This window comes from Miniopterus schreibersii (genome assembly GCF_964146895.1).
Source record: "Miniopterus schreibersii genome assembly, chromosome: 2".
NCBI lineage: Eukaryota > Metazoa > Chordata > Mammalia > Chiroptera > Miniopteridae > Miniopterus > Miniopterus schreibersii.
The window spans coordinates 106531661-106548346 of record NC_138102.1 but is presented as its reverse complement, the minus strand read 5'-3'; the positions used below and the strand labels follow the sequence as shown (position 1 = coordinate 106548346).

General features: G+C 39.2%; 1 protein-coding gene across 1 annotated transcript in view; it reads left to right on the top strand.

Moving 5' to 3' along the window:
- LOC308552499 (maestro heat-like repeat-containing protein family member 1) overlaps positions 1 to 16686 on the top strand; it is a gene marked incomplete at its 5' end in the record, with an annotated part of 81961 nt that overhangs the window by 32490 nt on the left and 32785 nt on the right. Inside the window, 4 exons of the mRNA XM_081127756.1 lie at positions 1266 to 1355; positions 14654 to 14758; positions 15501 to 15636; positions 16081 to 16178. Coding sequence (XP_080983882.1) covers positions 1266 to 1355; positions 14654 to 14758; positions 15501 to 15636; positions 16081 to 16178 — 429 coding nt within the window. The remainder of the gene's footprint in view (positions 1 to 1265; positions 1356 to 14653; positions 14759 to 15500; positions 15637 to 16080; positions 16179 to 16686) is intronic.

The window sequence follows — 16686 nt, the reverse complement described above, 5'->3', positions numbered from 1 at the left end:
GATCGCCTGGATCCCAGGTCGACGCTCAACCACTGAGCCACGCTCGGCCGGGCGATTCCTGGGAATTCTTTCATGTTCTCTGATTCCTCTTTTATCTTGACTGGTTGGTCTTGTTTTACTGATGCCATAGTCTCTTGAATTCTTTTGAGGATACTAATAGGAATTTTAAAAATACAAGTTTCTACTATTTACTGAATTAGCTTGATTTTCTTTATGGTTTGTTCATTTTGGGCCTTCTTTTCATCAGATGCTGGTGACCCTTATTTTTTAGTTCATGCTTACTTATGAAAGAAAGACTGGCACATATAGAAAAGGCCGAAGTGGGTTTTCTCTGGTTGTATCCTCATGAGACCTTCCTCAGTATAAACATAGTTAGGGTGAGGAGGGTATTCTGACAGGATTTCCCTGTGTTTGGGGCAGGTTGGGAGTTCCAACTGCCCAGTAAGAATAGCTTGATGCTGAGGTAGATTTCTCTCAAGTACTTTATTCCAAGGAGATCTGCCTTTCTTTCTCTTTCCTCCTGCTTTTCAGTTTTAGTGGTCCAGGTCCATCACAAATGTTGCTTTGGTTCTCCCAGCAGGCCCCTACATTTAGAAGCCCTCCTTGGCACATCACCTACTTTCTTTATAAGATTTTGGGCAAGGCCACTTGGTTCACTAAAGGGGGAGAGGGAGAAACCCACTGTCCTAGCTTTTGTGAATCTGTTACCCTGCAGACTGCCAGACCAGTCCTCTTCCAACCCTGGAGCCAGCCAACCTGTCAGTCTTGGCTGCTTACTGAAGCTGCATCCACTGGGACCAGAGTCCAAGATGAGCTCAAGTTAGGGAGTGGGCAGGGTAGCTATGTTGCCAGGGAACTCCCAGTCCACCAGGACAAACTGCACGCCAGGCAGACATTTGTGCTCTGGTGCAAACAGCAGAGGAACTGCCCTGGTGTGGATCAGTTGGTTGGAGCTTCATCTCATACACCAAAAGGTGGTGGGTTCAATTCCTGGTCAGGACACATGCTGGGGTTGCAGGTTCGATCCCTGGTTGGGGCACATACAGGAAGCAGCCCATTGATGTTTCTCTCTCACATTGATGTTTCTCTCTTTCTCTCTCTCAGAGGAATTTGTTCAAGTGAATGGCAGGCAAGTATTGAAATGTAGGTTTTGGAGCAGGCTTTCTTAAGTAAGGCTTTGTGGGAGAGCCAGATGCTGAGCAGAGTTTAGAAGGAGGGTTGGGGCTGATCACTTGGCAACTGCTTGAGTCTCCTTTCCCCCTCAGGACCTGTTTAAGGAGACCATGCAATCCCTCCGAAGGCTCATGGAGGCACTTATTGTTGAGATGCCCACCAGGATCCAGAACTGCTTGGAGGTCAGTGGCAAGAAGCCCCTGAAAACTGGCATGTGTGTTTCCTAGCACTGCCATAAAGATGTACCACAACTGAGTGGCTTCAAACAACAGAAATACACTCTCTCACAGTTGTAAAGGACAGAAGTCCACAATCAAGGTATTGGCAGGGTTGGTTCCTACCGGAGGCTCTGAAGCAGAATCTGTTCCATGCATCTCTCCTAGCTTCTGGTGATTCCTAGCAACCCGTGGGATCTCTTGGCCTGTAAACATATATCATTCCAATCTCTACCTCTATTTATTTTCATGTGTGGGTGCATATTTTTTCTCTTGTTAATAAAAACAGCAGTCATTGGGTTAGGATCCACCCAAATCCAGTATGAACTTGCCTTCATTTGAATAATCTGCAAGGACCCTATTTCCAAACAAGGTCACATTCTGAGGTTCTGGGTGGACATGAACTTTGGGGGGACAGTGTCAACCCAGTACAGTTGGGAACAGACCAGGAGAACAGTCTAAGGACAAACTAAAAGGTAGACCTGCTGATGGAGATTGGGTGTAGAGCTTTTAGAAAAAGGGTAATAAGGGCTAGGTTCCAAAGAATGTTGGTCTTGCCTTTGGAGGAGAAAAGGTCCTCCTTTCTTCTTCCGCTTCAGCCATCGCTGTGGCCAGCTGCTCACTCAGCTCCCCACTGCTCCCTCAGAGCAGTTAAAAGCTAAAAGCATGGGCTCTGGACTTCCACACACTGCAGTTCCAGATTCTGGCTCTGCTGTTTGCTGTGTGGTCTTGGGAAGTTATTTAACTTCTGTTTGCTTCAGTTTTCTCCTGGAAATGGAATGACATAGTACCTAGTTAATATAGTCATTTGGTAGTTGAATGAGATGTTTACAAAATACTTCGCTCAAAGAAGTGAGGCGCAGGTTCAAATGATTTGCCCATTTTTAAATTGTTTGTCTTTTTATTGACTTGATTTACTCTATGCTAATGTCATTGTGATACTTTGGCTTTCTCCTGAAAATTCTATTCCCTGATTGCCACAGGAAGTTTAAGATTTCTTTACAGTTACAGTACTGTTATTATTAGGATATAGAGCACTGAGGACTATAGTCAGAGGGATTGGCAAAAAAAAAAAAAAAAGAAAACTCATGATTATGGACAACAGTGTGGTGATTGTGGGCTTGGGGGGGTGGAGGGTGGTGGGGATGAAGGTGAAAAAGGGCATAGAGGGGATAAATGGTGATGGAAAAAATAAAATAAAAAATAAATTGGACTCCCCCCACAAAAGTTTCTCTCTCTCTCTCTCTCCCCCCATACCTCCCTCCCTCCCTTCCACTCTCTCTAAAAAATCAATGGAAAAACATATCCTCAGGTGAGGATTAACAACAACAAAAACCCACAAACCCACAAAAGTTACTTGAAATAATTTTTTCTGTATGATTATATTATCAAATTGATATAATTGTGTTCAATTTTAGGGTTTTCTTTCATTTTATTGAAGAGCTTGATTATGTAAAGATTTACATAATTAAAAACTTAAAACCATGTAAAGTTTTACTCAGAGAATTCTTGCTCCCATCCTGATCCTTTTAACCTCATTCCCACTCACCCTCTATAGAAAACCTTTTTCATTAACTTCTGGTTTGTCCTTCCTGTTTTTCTTACTGTGAAAATAAGCAAATCTCTGTTTATGGTATATCCTTATTTCCCTTTCTGTTTTATACAGTAGTTAACACATTCTATCCAGTGCTCTGGGCCTTGCTTTTTTCATTTATCCACATCAGTTCACAGATATAATTCTTATTTTTTTTATGGTTTCATACATTGTGTGCCTGCATTATAGTTTATTCAATCAGTCCTCTATGGATGGACTGTTTCCAATAATTTTGCTGCCAGTTTTCTTCTTAACTTTTACATTCGAAAGGATTGTAGATTCACAGGGAGCTGCAAAAATAGTACATAGAACCCCTTAAATGGAACACTATCAAAACCAGGGAAATGACATTGACACACTAATCTATTGTGAGACTAGACTTTATTCAGTTTTCACAATTTTTACATGTACTCATTTGTGTGTCCTATGCAATTTGATCTTTTTTTATAGAATTGTGTAACCACCACCACCGTGATATAGGATATTCCCTCACCAAGAGAAATTATCTTGTACTACCCCTTTATATAGTCACATCCTTCCCCTACACCCCCTTGTCTCTATTCCCTGGCAACCATCAATCTATTCTCTGTCTCTATAGTTTTGTCATTTTGAGGATGTTATATATATGGAATCATTTACTATGTAACCTTTTATGAGATCAGTTTCTTTTACTAAGCGTAATGGTCACAAGTCCCTTGTCAGATCTATAAATTACAAATGTTTTCATCCAATTTGTAATTTGTCTTTTTTCCCCCCCCCAAACTATAAGAGAAAGTTTATTTAAAAAGTCACAGAATAGAAGTGAGCCATAGAAGAAACGTGCTCAGGAAGCAAGTTACAATGCCAAAGAAGGGCCCTGGGAGCTTAGGAGATAGAGTTTAAGGAAAATGCACCCGGGGAAAAGGGATGGGGAAAGGCTCAAGGTGCCCCAAAGAGAGAGCCGCCTGTAGTTTGCCTTTTCATTCTCTTGACAGGGTCCCTTAAAGAGCAAAAGTTCTAAATTTTGATGAAGTCCATTTTATAAAATTTTTTTGAATTGTCATTTTGGTGTCATGTCTAAAAACTCGGTCCTGAATATTTCTTCTGTTTTCCTCTGAAAGGTATTTAGTTTTACATTTCACATTTAAACCTGTGATCCATTTTGAATTAATTTTTATATAAGGTATGAGCTTTAGATTGAAGTTCAATTTTTTGCACATGAAAATTCAGTTGTTACAATACAATCCTTTATCTATTAAATTGCCTTTATACATTTGCCAGAATCAATTGGCTGTATTTGTGTAGATAATTTCTGGACTCTATTCCATTCCACTGGTCTCTGTGTCTTTTCATCAGTACCACACTATCTAGATTATTTTAGCTTCAGTCTTAAAGTTGTGTAGTATAATTCCTCTTTCTCCTCTTTACTGAGCATATACGTTTAGAATAAACTTGTCTAGATCTATAAATCATCCTACTGGGACTTTCATGGAGTTGCATTAAATCTATAGGTTCATTTTGGAAGAATTGAAATCTTTATTATGTTGAGTCTTCTAATCCATGATCATGTTATGTCTCTTTATTGATTACATCTTTTATTTATTTTGTTCATCAGTATTTTGTAGTTTACAACATTCAGTTACTGTATATATCTAACTATTTCATTTTTGGGGGAAATTGTAAATGCAATTATTTAGAAGTTTTTGGTTTCCGATTATTTGTTGCTAGCATATACAGAAATTCAGTTGAGTTTTTGTGTTGCTCTTGTATTACATCTAGGACTTTGGGGGGGGGGGGTGGATTCCTTTTCTATGTAGAAATTACCTTGATTGCAAATAGGGACCATTTTATTTCTTCCTTTCTAATCTTACACCTTTTATTTTATTTTCATGCCTTATTGTACTGGCTAGGCTTCCAGTATGATGTTAAATAGGAGTGGTCAAAGTAGATATCTTTGCCTTGTTCCCAATCCCAGGGGGATCTCATTCAGTCTTACACCACTAAGTATGATGTTTGCTATAGACTTTTTGTAGGCGCCATTATCAGGTTAGGAAGTTTGCTTCTATTCCTAGTTTGCTGAGGATTTTGAATATGAAAGATGTTGAATTCTGTAAAATGCTTTCTGCATCAACTGATACAGCCATGTTGATTTTCTTCTTTAGACTATTAATATGGCATATTACATCGATTCTCAAGTATTGAAGCAGCCTTGCATTCCTAGGATAAACTCCACTTGGTTGTGTGAATTATTCTTTTTATATATTGCTGGATTTAATCTGCTAATATTGACCTATAGTTTTCTGTTGTCTTTGTCTGATTTGGATATCAGGTTAATAGTGGCCTCATAAAATGAGTTAAGAAATGTTCCCTCTTCTATCTCATAGAAGTGACTGAGTAAAATTGTTATTTTTTCTTAAAGTGTTTGGTAGAATTCACCATTAATACCATCTTGATCTGGAGATTTGTTTTTTAGGAAGGTTTTTTTTCATCTACATGTTCAATCTAAAAATAGTTATAGGACTATTCAGGCTTTTTTTTTTTTTATCCTAGGTGAGTTTTAGTTTTTGAAAAATGGATCCATTTCCATTTTATCTAAATTGTTGAATTTATGTGAGTTGGAGTCATGCGTAGTATTCCTTTATTATGCTTTTAATGTCTGCATAAATTTTTTCAGACTTGTGTCTTCTTTTTTTCTTTATCAGTCTTGCTAGAAGTTTATTAATGTTACTGATCTTTTAAAAGAACCTCCCAGCCAGGTGTGGCTCAGCGGTTGAGTGTTAACCTAGGATCCAGGCAATCGGGGTTCGATTCCCGGTCAGGGCACATGCCTGGGTTTCGGGCTCGATCAATGACTCTCTCATCATTGATGTTTTTATCTCTGTCTCTCCCTCTCCTTTCCTCTCTCTGAAATCAATAAAGATATATTTTAAATAAATAAATAAATAAATAAATAAATAAATAAATAAACCAACTTTTTTGTTTGTTTTCTCTATTCCTTCTCTTCATAGTTTTCGCTTATGTTTTTATTTTCAATTTTATTGATTTTTGCTATTATCTGTAGTATTTTCTTTCTGCTTGCTTTGGATTTATTTTACTTTTTCTAGGTTTTTTTGTAGTTTTTTTTTAAATGGAAACTTAGATTATTAACTTGACACCTTTCTCCCTTTCTAATGTAAATATTTAGTGCTACAAATTTCCCATTACACACTACTTTACCTGCATCCCATACATATTGATATGTTGTATTTTCATTATTCAGTTCAAAATATATTGTATTTTCTCTTGAATTTCCTCTTTGTCCAACGAATTATTTAGAAGAGTGTTTTTTAAATTCCAGATGTTTAAAGAATTTTCTTTCAGTTATTGGTTTCTAGTATAATTCTATCATGGTCAGAGAACATACTTTTTATGATTTCAATTTTCAAAATTTGTTAAGGTTTTATTTTTATGAGGCAAGATATGGCCTATTTGCTTTTTTTTTTAAATCCGCATCTGAGGATTTTTTTTCATTGCTTTTCAGAGAGAGTGGAAATGGGGGAGAGAGAGAGAGAGAGAGAAACATCAATGTGAGAGAGAGAAAGAGAGAGACATTGATGTGAGAGAGACACATTGATTGGTTGCCCCCTCATGCGCCCCAACCAGGGCTGGGAATCAAGCCTGCAACCAAAATACATGCGCTTGGTTGGAATCAAACCCGGGACCCTTCAGTTCGCAGGCCAATGCTCTAACCACTGAACAAAACTGGCTAGGGCTGGCCTATTTGCCTTTGTTGGATGGACTGTGCTAAAATGCCAATTGATGATGATGTTCAATTCTGCTGTATCTTTGCTGACTTTCCATTTACTAATTATATTGATCACTGAGAGAGGAATGTTGAAATCTCCAACTATATTGAGGATTTACTTTTTTTTTTTTTTTTTTTTTTTTAGCTCTGTCAACTTTTGCTTCATATATTTTGAAGCATTTTTTTAAGTGCATACACATTAGGATTTTTATATTTTCTTGGTAAAATGTTCTTTTTATCATTATGAAATGTTCTCTTTATCTCTGGTAATTTTCTTTTTCTTTTTTTCTTTTTTTTTAAAATATATCTTTATTGATTTCAGAGAGAGGAAAGGAGAGGTGGAGAGAGAGACAGAAACATCAATGATGAGAGAGTCATTGATCGGCTGCCTTCTGCACGCCCCCCACTGGGGATTGAACCCGCAGCCCCAGCATGTGCCCTGACTGGGAATTGAACCCCCATCGCCTGGATCCTAGGTCGACGCTCAAATGCTGAGCCATGCCCGGCCAGGCTCTGGTAATTTTCTTTGCTCTAAAGTCTTCTTTCTCTGTTATTAATATAGCCACCCTAGCTTTTTTATTTTTAAATATGTCTTTATTGATTTCAGAGAAAGGGAGAGAGAGAGAGAAAGAAAAAGAGAGAGAGAAACATCAATGATGACAGAGTCATCAATCCCCTGCCTCCCACACGCCCCCTGCTGAGGATGAGCCCGAAACCCAGGCATGTGCCCTGACCAGGAATCGAACCAGGATCTCCCCGATCATAGGTCAATGCTCAACCACTGAGCCACAGCTGGCCGGGCACCACCTTAGCTTTTAAAAATTTTATTATTAAAGTTTGCATGATATATCTTTATCCATCCTTTTACTTTTAACATACCAATATTGTTATATTTGAAGTAAGTTTCTTGTAGATAGCATAGTTAGTCATTTAAAAAATCCATTTAGTAGGCTTATTTTTTTAATAGTTAATTGATTTTTAGAGAGAGAGGAAGGGAGAGGGAGAGAGAGAGAAATGTCAGTGTGAGAGCCCTACATCGATCAGCTCCCTCCTGCATGTCACCTACAGGGGATCAAGCCTGCAACCTGGGCATGTGCCCTTGACTGGGAATCAAACCAGCAACCTCCTGATGCATGGGATGAAGCCCAACCAACTGAGCCACACTGGCCAGGGCTAGTAGGCTTATTTTAAAAAATACTTTCTGACAATTTATCTTTTAATTGGTATGTTCACACCATTTACATTTAATGAAATTATTGATACAGTTTAGGTTTACCACTTTATTCCTTGTGTTCTGTTTGTTTTTTCTCATTTTTGTTTCTCAGTTTCCTTTTCTTACCTCCTTTGGCTTATTTTAACTTTATGTTTTATTTTATCTATTGTGTTTTTGAAAATATGTCTTTGTATAGTTTTTATAGCAGTAGTTCTAGGGATTACGACATACATACTCTTCACAGCGTACTTAGAATCAATATTTTACCACTCCAAGTAGAATTTAGAAACATTGTCATCATATAGACCTTTTATTCTCTATCTTCTTTATGACATAGTTGTCTTACATATTATATTTACATGTATTAAAAACCGCATTAGACAATTCTATATTTGCTTTAAGCCATCCAACATATTTTCCAGATCTCAATAAAAGAAAAGTCTGTTATATTTACTGAGATATTTACCATTTCTGTTCGATTCTTATGTTCCAAGTTTCCTTTTGTTATACTTTCTCTTCCTGTAACAGTTTTTGTATAACAGGTCTGCTGGCAATGAATTCTCTTAGTTTTCCTTCACCTAATAGTACCTTTATTTCACCTTTATTCCTGAAGATCATCCTCCCCTCCACTGGACACAAATTCTGGGTTATATTTTAATTTCAGCCCATTTAAAATATTATTCCACTTATTTCTTTCTGATGAGAAATACACAGATATCCAAATCATTGTTTTCTTATAGGTAATACTTCCTTTTCTCTGGTTTCTTTCAAGATTTTTGTCCTCTGTTTTTAGTTTACAGAATTTTCAGTATGATGTGTCTGCGTGTGGATTTCTTAGCATTTATCTGTTTGGAATTCACTAAGTTTCTTGAATCTCAAAGTTATGTCTTTTAGCAAATTGGGGAAATTTTAACTAGCACCTATTCAAAATTTTTTTAGTATTTCACTTTCTGATTTCCTTGTGGGATGCCAATGATGTGAATATTGAACATTTTAGTATTGTCCCACAGGTCCTTGAGGTTCTGTTTGTTCTCAATTTTTTTTATTTTCTGTTATTCAGATTGGATAAATTTTATTGGTCTCTCTTCAAGTTCACTGACTCTTTCTTCTGACATTTTTTCTACTGAGCTTACCCAATGAATTTTTAATTTCAGTTATTGTATTTTTCAATTCCATAATTTGCATTTATTTTTTCTTTATATCTTCTATTACTTTGCAGAGACTTTCTGGATTTTTTTTTTTTTTTTTGCATTGATTTCAAGTGTGTTCATGAATACTTTTTGGTAGGGGGGAGGGGGCTTTGTATAATAGCTGCCTTACAATCTGTATCAGATAATTCTAACATCTGTGTCATCTCAGTATTAGAACCTGTTGATTGTGTTTTCCCATATGATTTGAGATTTTCCTGTTCTTCACATGTGGAGTAATTTTGTATTACATCTGGACATTATGAATAATATATTATGACTTTCTTGGTTTTATTGAAATACTACAGATTATGTTGATATGTTCATTTTAGCAGGCAATTGACCTAATTCAGTTCAGAACTGACCTAATTCCATTCAGGCCACAATGCCCAATTAGCCTTCTTTTAAAATTTTTATTTATTTATTTTTCAATTACAGTTGACATACAATATTATATTCATTTCAAGTGTACAACGCAGTGACTAGACATCTTATGAAGTGATCACCCCAATAAACCTAGTACTCATCTGACATCATACATAGTTATTATAATATTATTGACTATATTCCCTATGCTGTACTTTACATCTCAATGATTATTCTGTAACTACCAATTTGTACTGCTTAATTTCTTCACCTTTTCCACCCATATTCCCACACCCCTCCCATCTGGCAACTGTCAAAATGTTCTCTGTATTTATGAATCTGTTTCTGTTCTGCTTGTTTGTTTATTTTATTTATCTTTTATTTTTTTATTATTATTTTTTAAATATATCTTTATTGATTTCAGAGAGAGGAAAGGAGAGGGAGAAAGAGACGGAAACATCAATGATGAGAGAGTCATTGATCAGCTGTCTCCTGCACGCCCCTGACTGGGGATTGAGCCCATAATCCAGGCATGTGCCCTGACCGGGAATCAAACCCCAATCACCTGGATCCTAGGTTGATGCTCAACCGCTGAGCCATGCCCAACCAGGCTGTTTGTTTATTTTTTTAGATTCCACATACAAGTGAAATCAGATGGCATTTGTCTTTTTCTGACTGACTTATTTCACTCAGCACAATACCCTTTAGGTCTATCCATGTTGTTGCAGATGACAAGATTTCATTTTTTTATGGCTGAGTCATATTCTGTTGTATATATGTACCACTTCTGCTTTATCCATTCATGTATTGATGGACATTTAGGTTGCTTCTATATCTTGGCTATTGTAAATATGCTACACTGAACATATGGATGCATATATCTTTTCCATTTAGTGTTTTGGGTTTCTTTGGGTAAATACCTGGAAGTGAAATTGCTGGGGTTTTCTTTGTTTCTTGGTATAGCCTTTATTTTAAAGTCTATTGTGCCCTGGCCAGTGTGGCTCAGTTGGTTGGGCATTGTCCCATGCACCGTAAGATTGCCCGTTCAATTCCTGGTCAGGGCATATGCCCTGGATGCTGGCTTGATCCCCAGTAGGAGCTGTGCAGGAGGCAGCTGATCGATGTTTCATTCTCTTTCTCTCGTAAATGTTTCTCTCTCTTTCTTCCTCTCTCTCTAAAAAAAAAAAAAATCTTAAAAAAAAAGCTAAGTCACCTTGGCTGGATTGGCTTAGTGGTTAGAGCGTCAACCATGGACCAAAGGGCTGAGGGTTTGATTCCAGGCCAAGGGCATGTACCTCAGTTGCAGGTTCAATCCCCAGCCCTGGTCAGGGCACGTATGGGAGGCATTCCCCCGCTCTCTCTGAGCGTTAGCAGTTCCCTTTCCCACTCCTTGAGCTATAATTAGAGCACTTTTCCTGGAGCTTTCTCTGTTTGCACCAGGTTTTAGACTGTATTGAGTTCAAGCCAAAAGATGCCCGAGGAAAACAATGGTAAACTCACCACTGATTCAGTGTTACTTTGCATGCTGATCTTCTCCCCTAATCCACCTGCTACTATTACATTTTTGAGTCCTCAAATAGCTGCTCCATGCATTCTGTTCAGATTTTTAAAAATATATATATCTTTATTGATTTCAGAGAGAGGAAGGGAGAGGGAGAGAGAAAGATAGAAACATCAGTGACGAGAGAGTCGTCATTGATCGGCTGCCTCTTCCACACCCCCAAATGGGGATCGAGCCCGCAACCCGGTCATGTGCCCTGACTGGGAATCGAACCACGATCTCCTGGTTCTTAGGTTGATGCTCAACTGCTGAGCTATGTCTGGCCAGGCTGTTCAGATTTTATAGCTGCATTAATTGGGAGAGGTATGATGGAGGGTGCTTATTTCTTCTTACCCAGAACCAGAACCCTTACTTTTATTCTTTCCATTCTTTTCTTTTTAATTTTTTATAGAAAATCTCAAGCATCTTCAAAAGTAGAGAGAATAGTATAATGAGCCCCCTTGTACCGTTACCCAGCTTCAATGACCAAACATAACCAGTCTGCTCTGGCTGGTTTGGGTCAGTGGTTAGAGCATCAGCCCACAAACTGAAAGGCCACAGGTTCGATTTCAGTCAAGGGCACATACCTGGGTTGTAGGCTCGATCCCCAACCGCAGTTGGGGCACAAGTGGGAGGCAACCAATCGATGTTTCTCTCTCTGTCTCTCCCCCCCACCCCCTTCCACTTTCTCTAAAAAATCATTGGAAAAAATATCCCTGGGCCCGGCTGGCGTGGCTTGGTGGTTGAGCATTGATCTATGATCCAGGAGATCATGGTTTGATTCCTGGTGGGGGCTCATGCCCAGGTTTTGGGCTTGATCCCTGGTAGGGGGTGTGCAGGAGGCAGCTGATCAATGATTCTCTCTCATCATTGATGTTTCTGTCTCTCTTTCTCCCCCTTCCTTTCTCTGAAATCAATAAAAAAAAATATTAAAAATAAAATCCTCGGGTGAGGATTAACAACCCCCCAAAACATAACTAATCTTATTTTATCTATACCTCCTCACCTCTAGATTATTTTGAAACAAATTTCATACCATTTTATCTGTAAATATTTTAGTATATTTCTTTAAAAGATAAGGATTCTTGCCCGGCCAGGCGTGGCTCAGCGGTTGAGCATCGACCTAGGATCCAGGCGATCAGGGTTTGATTCCTGGTCAGGGCACATGCCCAGGTTGTGGGCTCGATCAGTGACTCTCTCATCATTGATGTTTCTATCTCTCTCCCTCTTCTTTCCTCTCTCTGAAATCAATAAAGATATATTTAAAAAAAAAAAGATAAGGATTCTTTTTTAAAAACTGTATAATCTTATTACCTTTAACACTTATCATTAGTTTTATTTCTTAATAGCATTAAATATTCAGACATTCCAATTGGTTGGTTTGTCTCTTAACTCTCTTAATCTTTAGATTTCCCTTCTATCATTTTTTTCCTTGGAATTTATTTGTTGAAGAAACCATATCATTTGTGTTGTAAAATTTCCATATTCTAGGTTGTGCTAATTATCACCTTTTGGGGTCACTTAACAAGTTCCTCTGTCCAAATCTTTCTTATAAATTAATTGTTAGATCTAGGTGCTTGATCATGAACCTGATCAAGTTTTTTCAATCCTCACCTGAGGATATGTGTTTTTTTTAAATTGATTTTAGAGACAGAGGAAGGGAGAGAGAGAGAAACATTGATGCAAGAGACAAACATTGATCATTTGCCTCCTGTATGTTCCCTGACTGGGTATGTCCCTGCAAACTAGGTATGTGCTCTTTTGGGGCGGGAATCGAACCCACCACCTTTTGGTGCACAGGATGATGCTCCAACTGACTGAGCCACCTAGACAGGGCAGGATCTGATCAATTTTTGACAAGATTACTTCACAAGTAGTCTTGTCTTCTTCCACCAGAGGTACATGATTTCTGGTTGTCTATTTGTGGTGTTCACAGCTTTTGACGATCATTACTTAGATTCATTAATTCATTAGTGGTTGAAAATTCATTCAAAACGTTGTTATTGAACTATGACTAGCTACAATAAAGTGTATAAATCTTAAGTGTATTTAGATACATTTTTACATATGTATATGTCTATGTCTCTGTAAATACCAGTCAGGTCAGGATATTGAACATTTCCAATATCCCAAAAGGTTCCCTATGTGCCCTCTCCCAGTGAATAACCCTTGCCAATAACTGCTGTCCTGAATTCTTTCACCTTAGATTAGTTTGGCTTGTTCTTAAACATCACATAAATGGAATTGTATAGAATGTACTTTTTTGTGTCTGTATTACTTCACTTCAACATTATATCTTTGAGCTTCATCTGTGTTGTTACATGTAGCACTGGATCATTCTTTTTTATTGCTATATAGTAGTCCATTGAGTGAATATACCTCTATTTCTTTTTGCAAAAATATGACATTGTAATTCTATCATTCATTTTTAGCTGGAATTCTTCTATAAAGAGAAGTTACCTTTATAGACTATTTGGTTACCTTTGAGGTATAGCTCATATAGAAAACACAAGGTAAATGCTGGATCCTTTCCCTTTATCAGTGTTCAAAGTAAGGAATTATTTCCCAGTATTCTCCAAAATCAAAAGTGACAGTTCTTTTTCTAGTATCATTTGAATTTAAAATGAAATTTTAAATGTTTCATGTGTTTTAATTAATTTCAATCATTATTCTTATTGATGCCTAAGTTATCCGATCTTTGATCAATGGCAGATTCTTCAAGTTGACTCCTGAATCCTTCTAACATCACTCCAATAGTCTTCAATAACTTCCTTGCTCTCCAGTGTGATATCTTGTCTACTTCCTGTCTCAGTCTTGGTATCACTGTGCCTCCAAGGAGCTCTGATTCCTTGTAGTGAAAAATGATATTTAGAGACCATAGTCTTGGCACTGGGGTATTTCATCATAGTCCAGCTAAAACTCCCACTAAAATTCCTCATATCTTCAGGAAGTCTTTTTTTCTGATCAGTGCAGCATCAGTGTTCTCTTGAGTTGGTTGTGGATTTTTCACTTGCTGCTCTTCTTTTTCAATTATAAATTTCTGATTGTGTAGTTGCATCATCATTAGACTGATGGCTATAGGTTGACAAGTAGTAGTGCATCTCTGGATCAGTGGTATTTTGGGCCCATAATTTACCAAAGGTGAGACACTTATGCATTGTGTTTCAAGTGAAATCATTCATAATTATACTTCTCAAGCATATTTACACACACTTTACCCCGGAATCTGTGAATACAGTGATTCTTCTCTGTTATCACCAAGTTCCCTTTCTACCGAAGAATGGGAAGAGGTGGATGGGGGAACACTGGAGTGACCCACTGAAGTGAATCAGAGTCAATATATTTTGAGAGCCGCTGATTTAACCTGAAAGAAGGAGGTAGGAATTGAGGAGCTTTCTAGCACTTAGATGAGGGGGAAATTTGGAGCTAGAGGAATGAAGGCCTCTGGTGCCAGACCCACATATAACTTGCCTCCTGGCAAAAGAGGTTCTGCTGTCAGAAGTCTTGCCATGACACTTTGCAGAGGCCAGGTTCAGGAATACCGTTCTGTCTTCTGGGGTGCAGCTGAATGGACCTCTTTTTTTTTTCTTTCCTCCCTCCAGCTTATGGACACGTGGCTCAATTCGCAGAAGGACAGTGAGCGGGAGCGGGCCATGTGGTGTGCTGCCCGTATTCTTGGCTTTACTGCAAAATTGGACGACTTCAAAGTGAGTGGAAGCCTGCCCTGGGATCTGAGTCCTCATACCCCATCTGGTTGCCCTTATCCCAACCTTCATCACATACATTTCCTAGCCTAAGTCACCATCCTCGGCCTCCTTCTCCGGGGCCCATCCTGTTTCCTCTTGTGCATCTCGTCGCGTCCTCTCCTTTCTCCCTTCTCACGTCTTCTGTCAGTCTTTTTCTCCACCCACCAACTGTATTTCATTCCACTCGGTTTAGTTTGATGCTATGTGTCTGAACAAGCAGTTACTAAGTGCTCATCTTGTGCCAGGCGCTGCGCTAAGTGCTATAGCGAATACGCAGATGACCAGGGCAGTTTCCTGCCTTCATGAATCTTACAGTGCCCTGGGGAGGGAGGCATCCATGGAACAAACTTAAATAGACGGGGATAATGAATGAGCCAAATGTAGTGGGAATGAAAGATCAAAACAAACAATTACAAGTGAGGGGCAGGGAAGGCTTCATAGAGAGGGAAGCATTTGAACTGGCCTGACAGATGAGAGGGGTCAAGAGGCAAAGAATAGGGATAAAGCAAGGTCATTCCAAAACTATGATCCCTTATGCCCTTAGGGCCACAATTCGCCTACCTAGTCCATTCCCATTAACCACACCTACTCTCACCTTTCGGGTTTCTGGGATATGCATTCCCTCCTCTGAGTTCTTTTTCTGTGGTAACTGAGCCTAAGGGAATGGCTGGGATAAGTTGTGACTTTCAGCTTTCTTCCCCAGATGGAAATTGAGTTCACCCGGCTGGGGCGCTTGGTAAAGCTGCTGGCCATGCGCTGCCAGGACCCAGTGGACAACATCTGCTTCCTGTCTTCCCAGGCTGTCTACAACCTCTACTGTATCCTCTTGCAGAAAAAGAGTATGGGGAACCTTCTCTTACCATTCCCCCTCCAACCTCCCGCTCAGGCCTGGCCATCCTCACACACTCTGTCCCAGCCAAGAAGTGACAGCCAAGAAGTTACTTAGTACCTCATTTCCATTGAGGAGCCTGCCCCCAACATCTACAGATAATCTCTTGGGACAAAATACTTACACAGGAAATAGTTCTTTTGAATTAGTTTCTCTTCCTCTGGCTGAGCACCATGCTTTTACCCAGTTCTATCTCTGCTCTGAGGCAGGCAAGATTGGGGTTCCTCAGCTCCCACCATTCCTTATCTTAATGCCCACCCCTCTACTTCCAGCCCCACAGGCTATATGTAGCCCTAAGCTGACTTAGCTCAGTAGGAGTTTTGATCTAGAAGGTGGGAAAGGGGTATGTCTAAGATGTCATCTGAGTGTCTGAGGGGTGGTGCCTTTTTTTCAGAGATGAAGAGGAAAATAGAGGGCTTGTGGGAAGAAGAGGGCAAGAATGAAGTTTATAGTGCCAACTTGTTCTACAACAACACCTTCGAGATTGCTGAGGTGAGGGGGCAGGACCAGAGACAAAGTGGGGAAAGCCTGGGCCTCTCATTTACATGATATTATAGACTCATGAGTGGAACTCTTATCCCATCTCCCTTTCCATTCCATTACTAGATGTGGCCTTTTCCTTTGGGGGAAATTTTCCTACCACATGCTACCATTTGTTCCCTCTTTAGTATCATAGGTCCTAATCCTTCTTTTTTCCCGTCCCCCCAGAAGCATTTACTTATGCTAATGATGCTTTGTAAGCAATGTGTAGACTCAACCCCTGCCTCAAAGAGATGTCACTGAGGACCTTAGCCCCAGCCCTCCTCTCCCGGCGCTCTGCCTTTGCACTCACTGAGCCCCACATCGCACCTGAAGTCAGTGTTTTCTCCCTTCCATCCCCAAGGACTCTGTCCCCAGTGAAAGAATCTTCTAGGAGGTAGGCAGACAGCACAAGCCTGGGACAAAAGCACATAATGCTTCCAAGAGAAGCCCCCCGCTAACCAGGAGGAATGGCACTGGC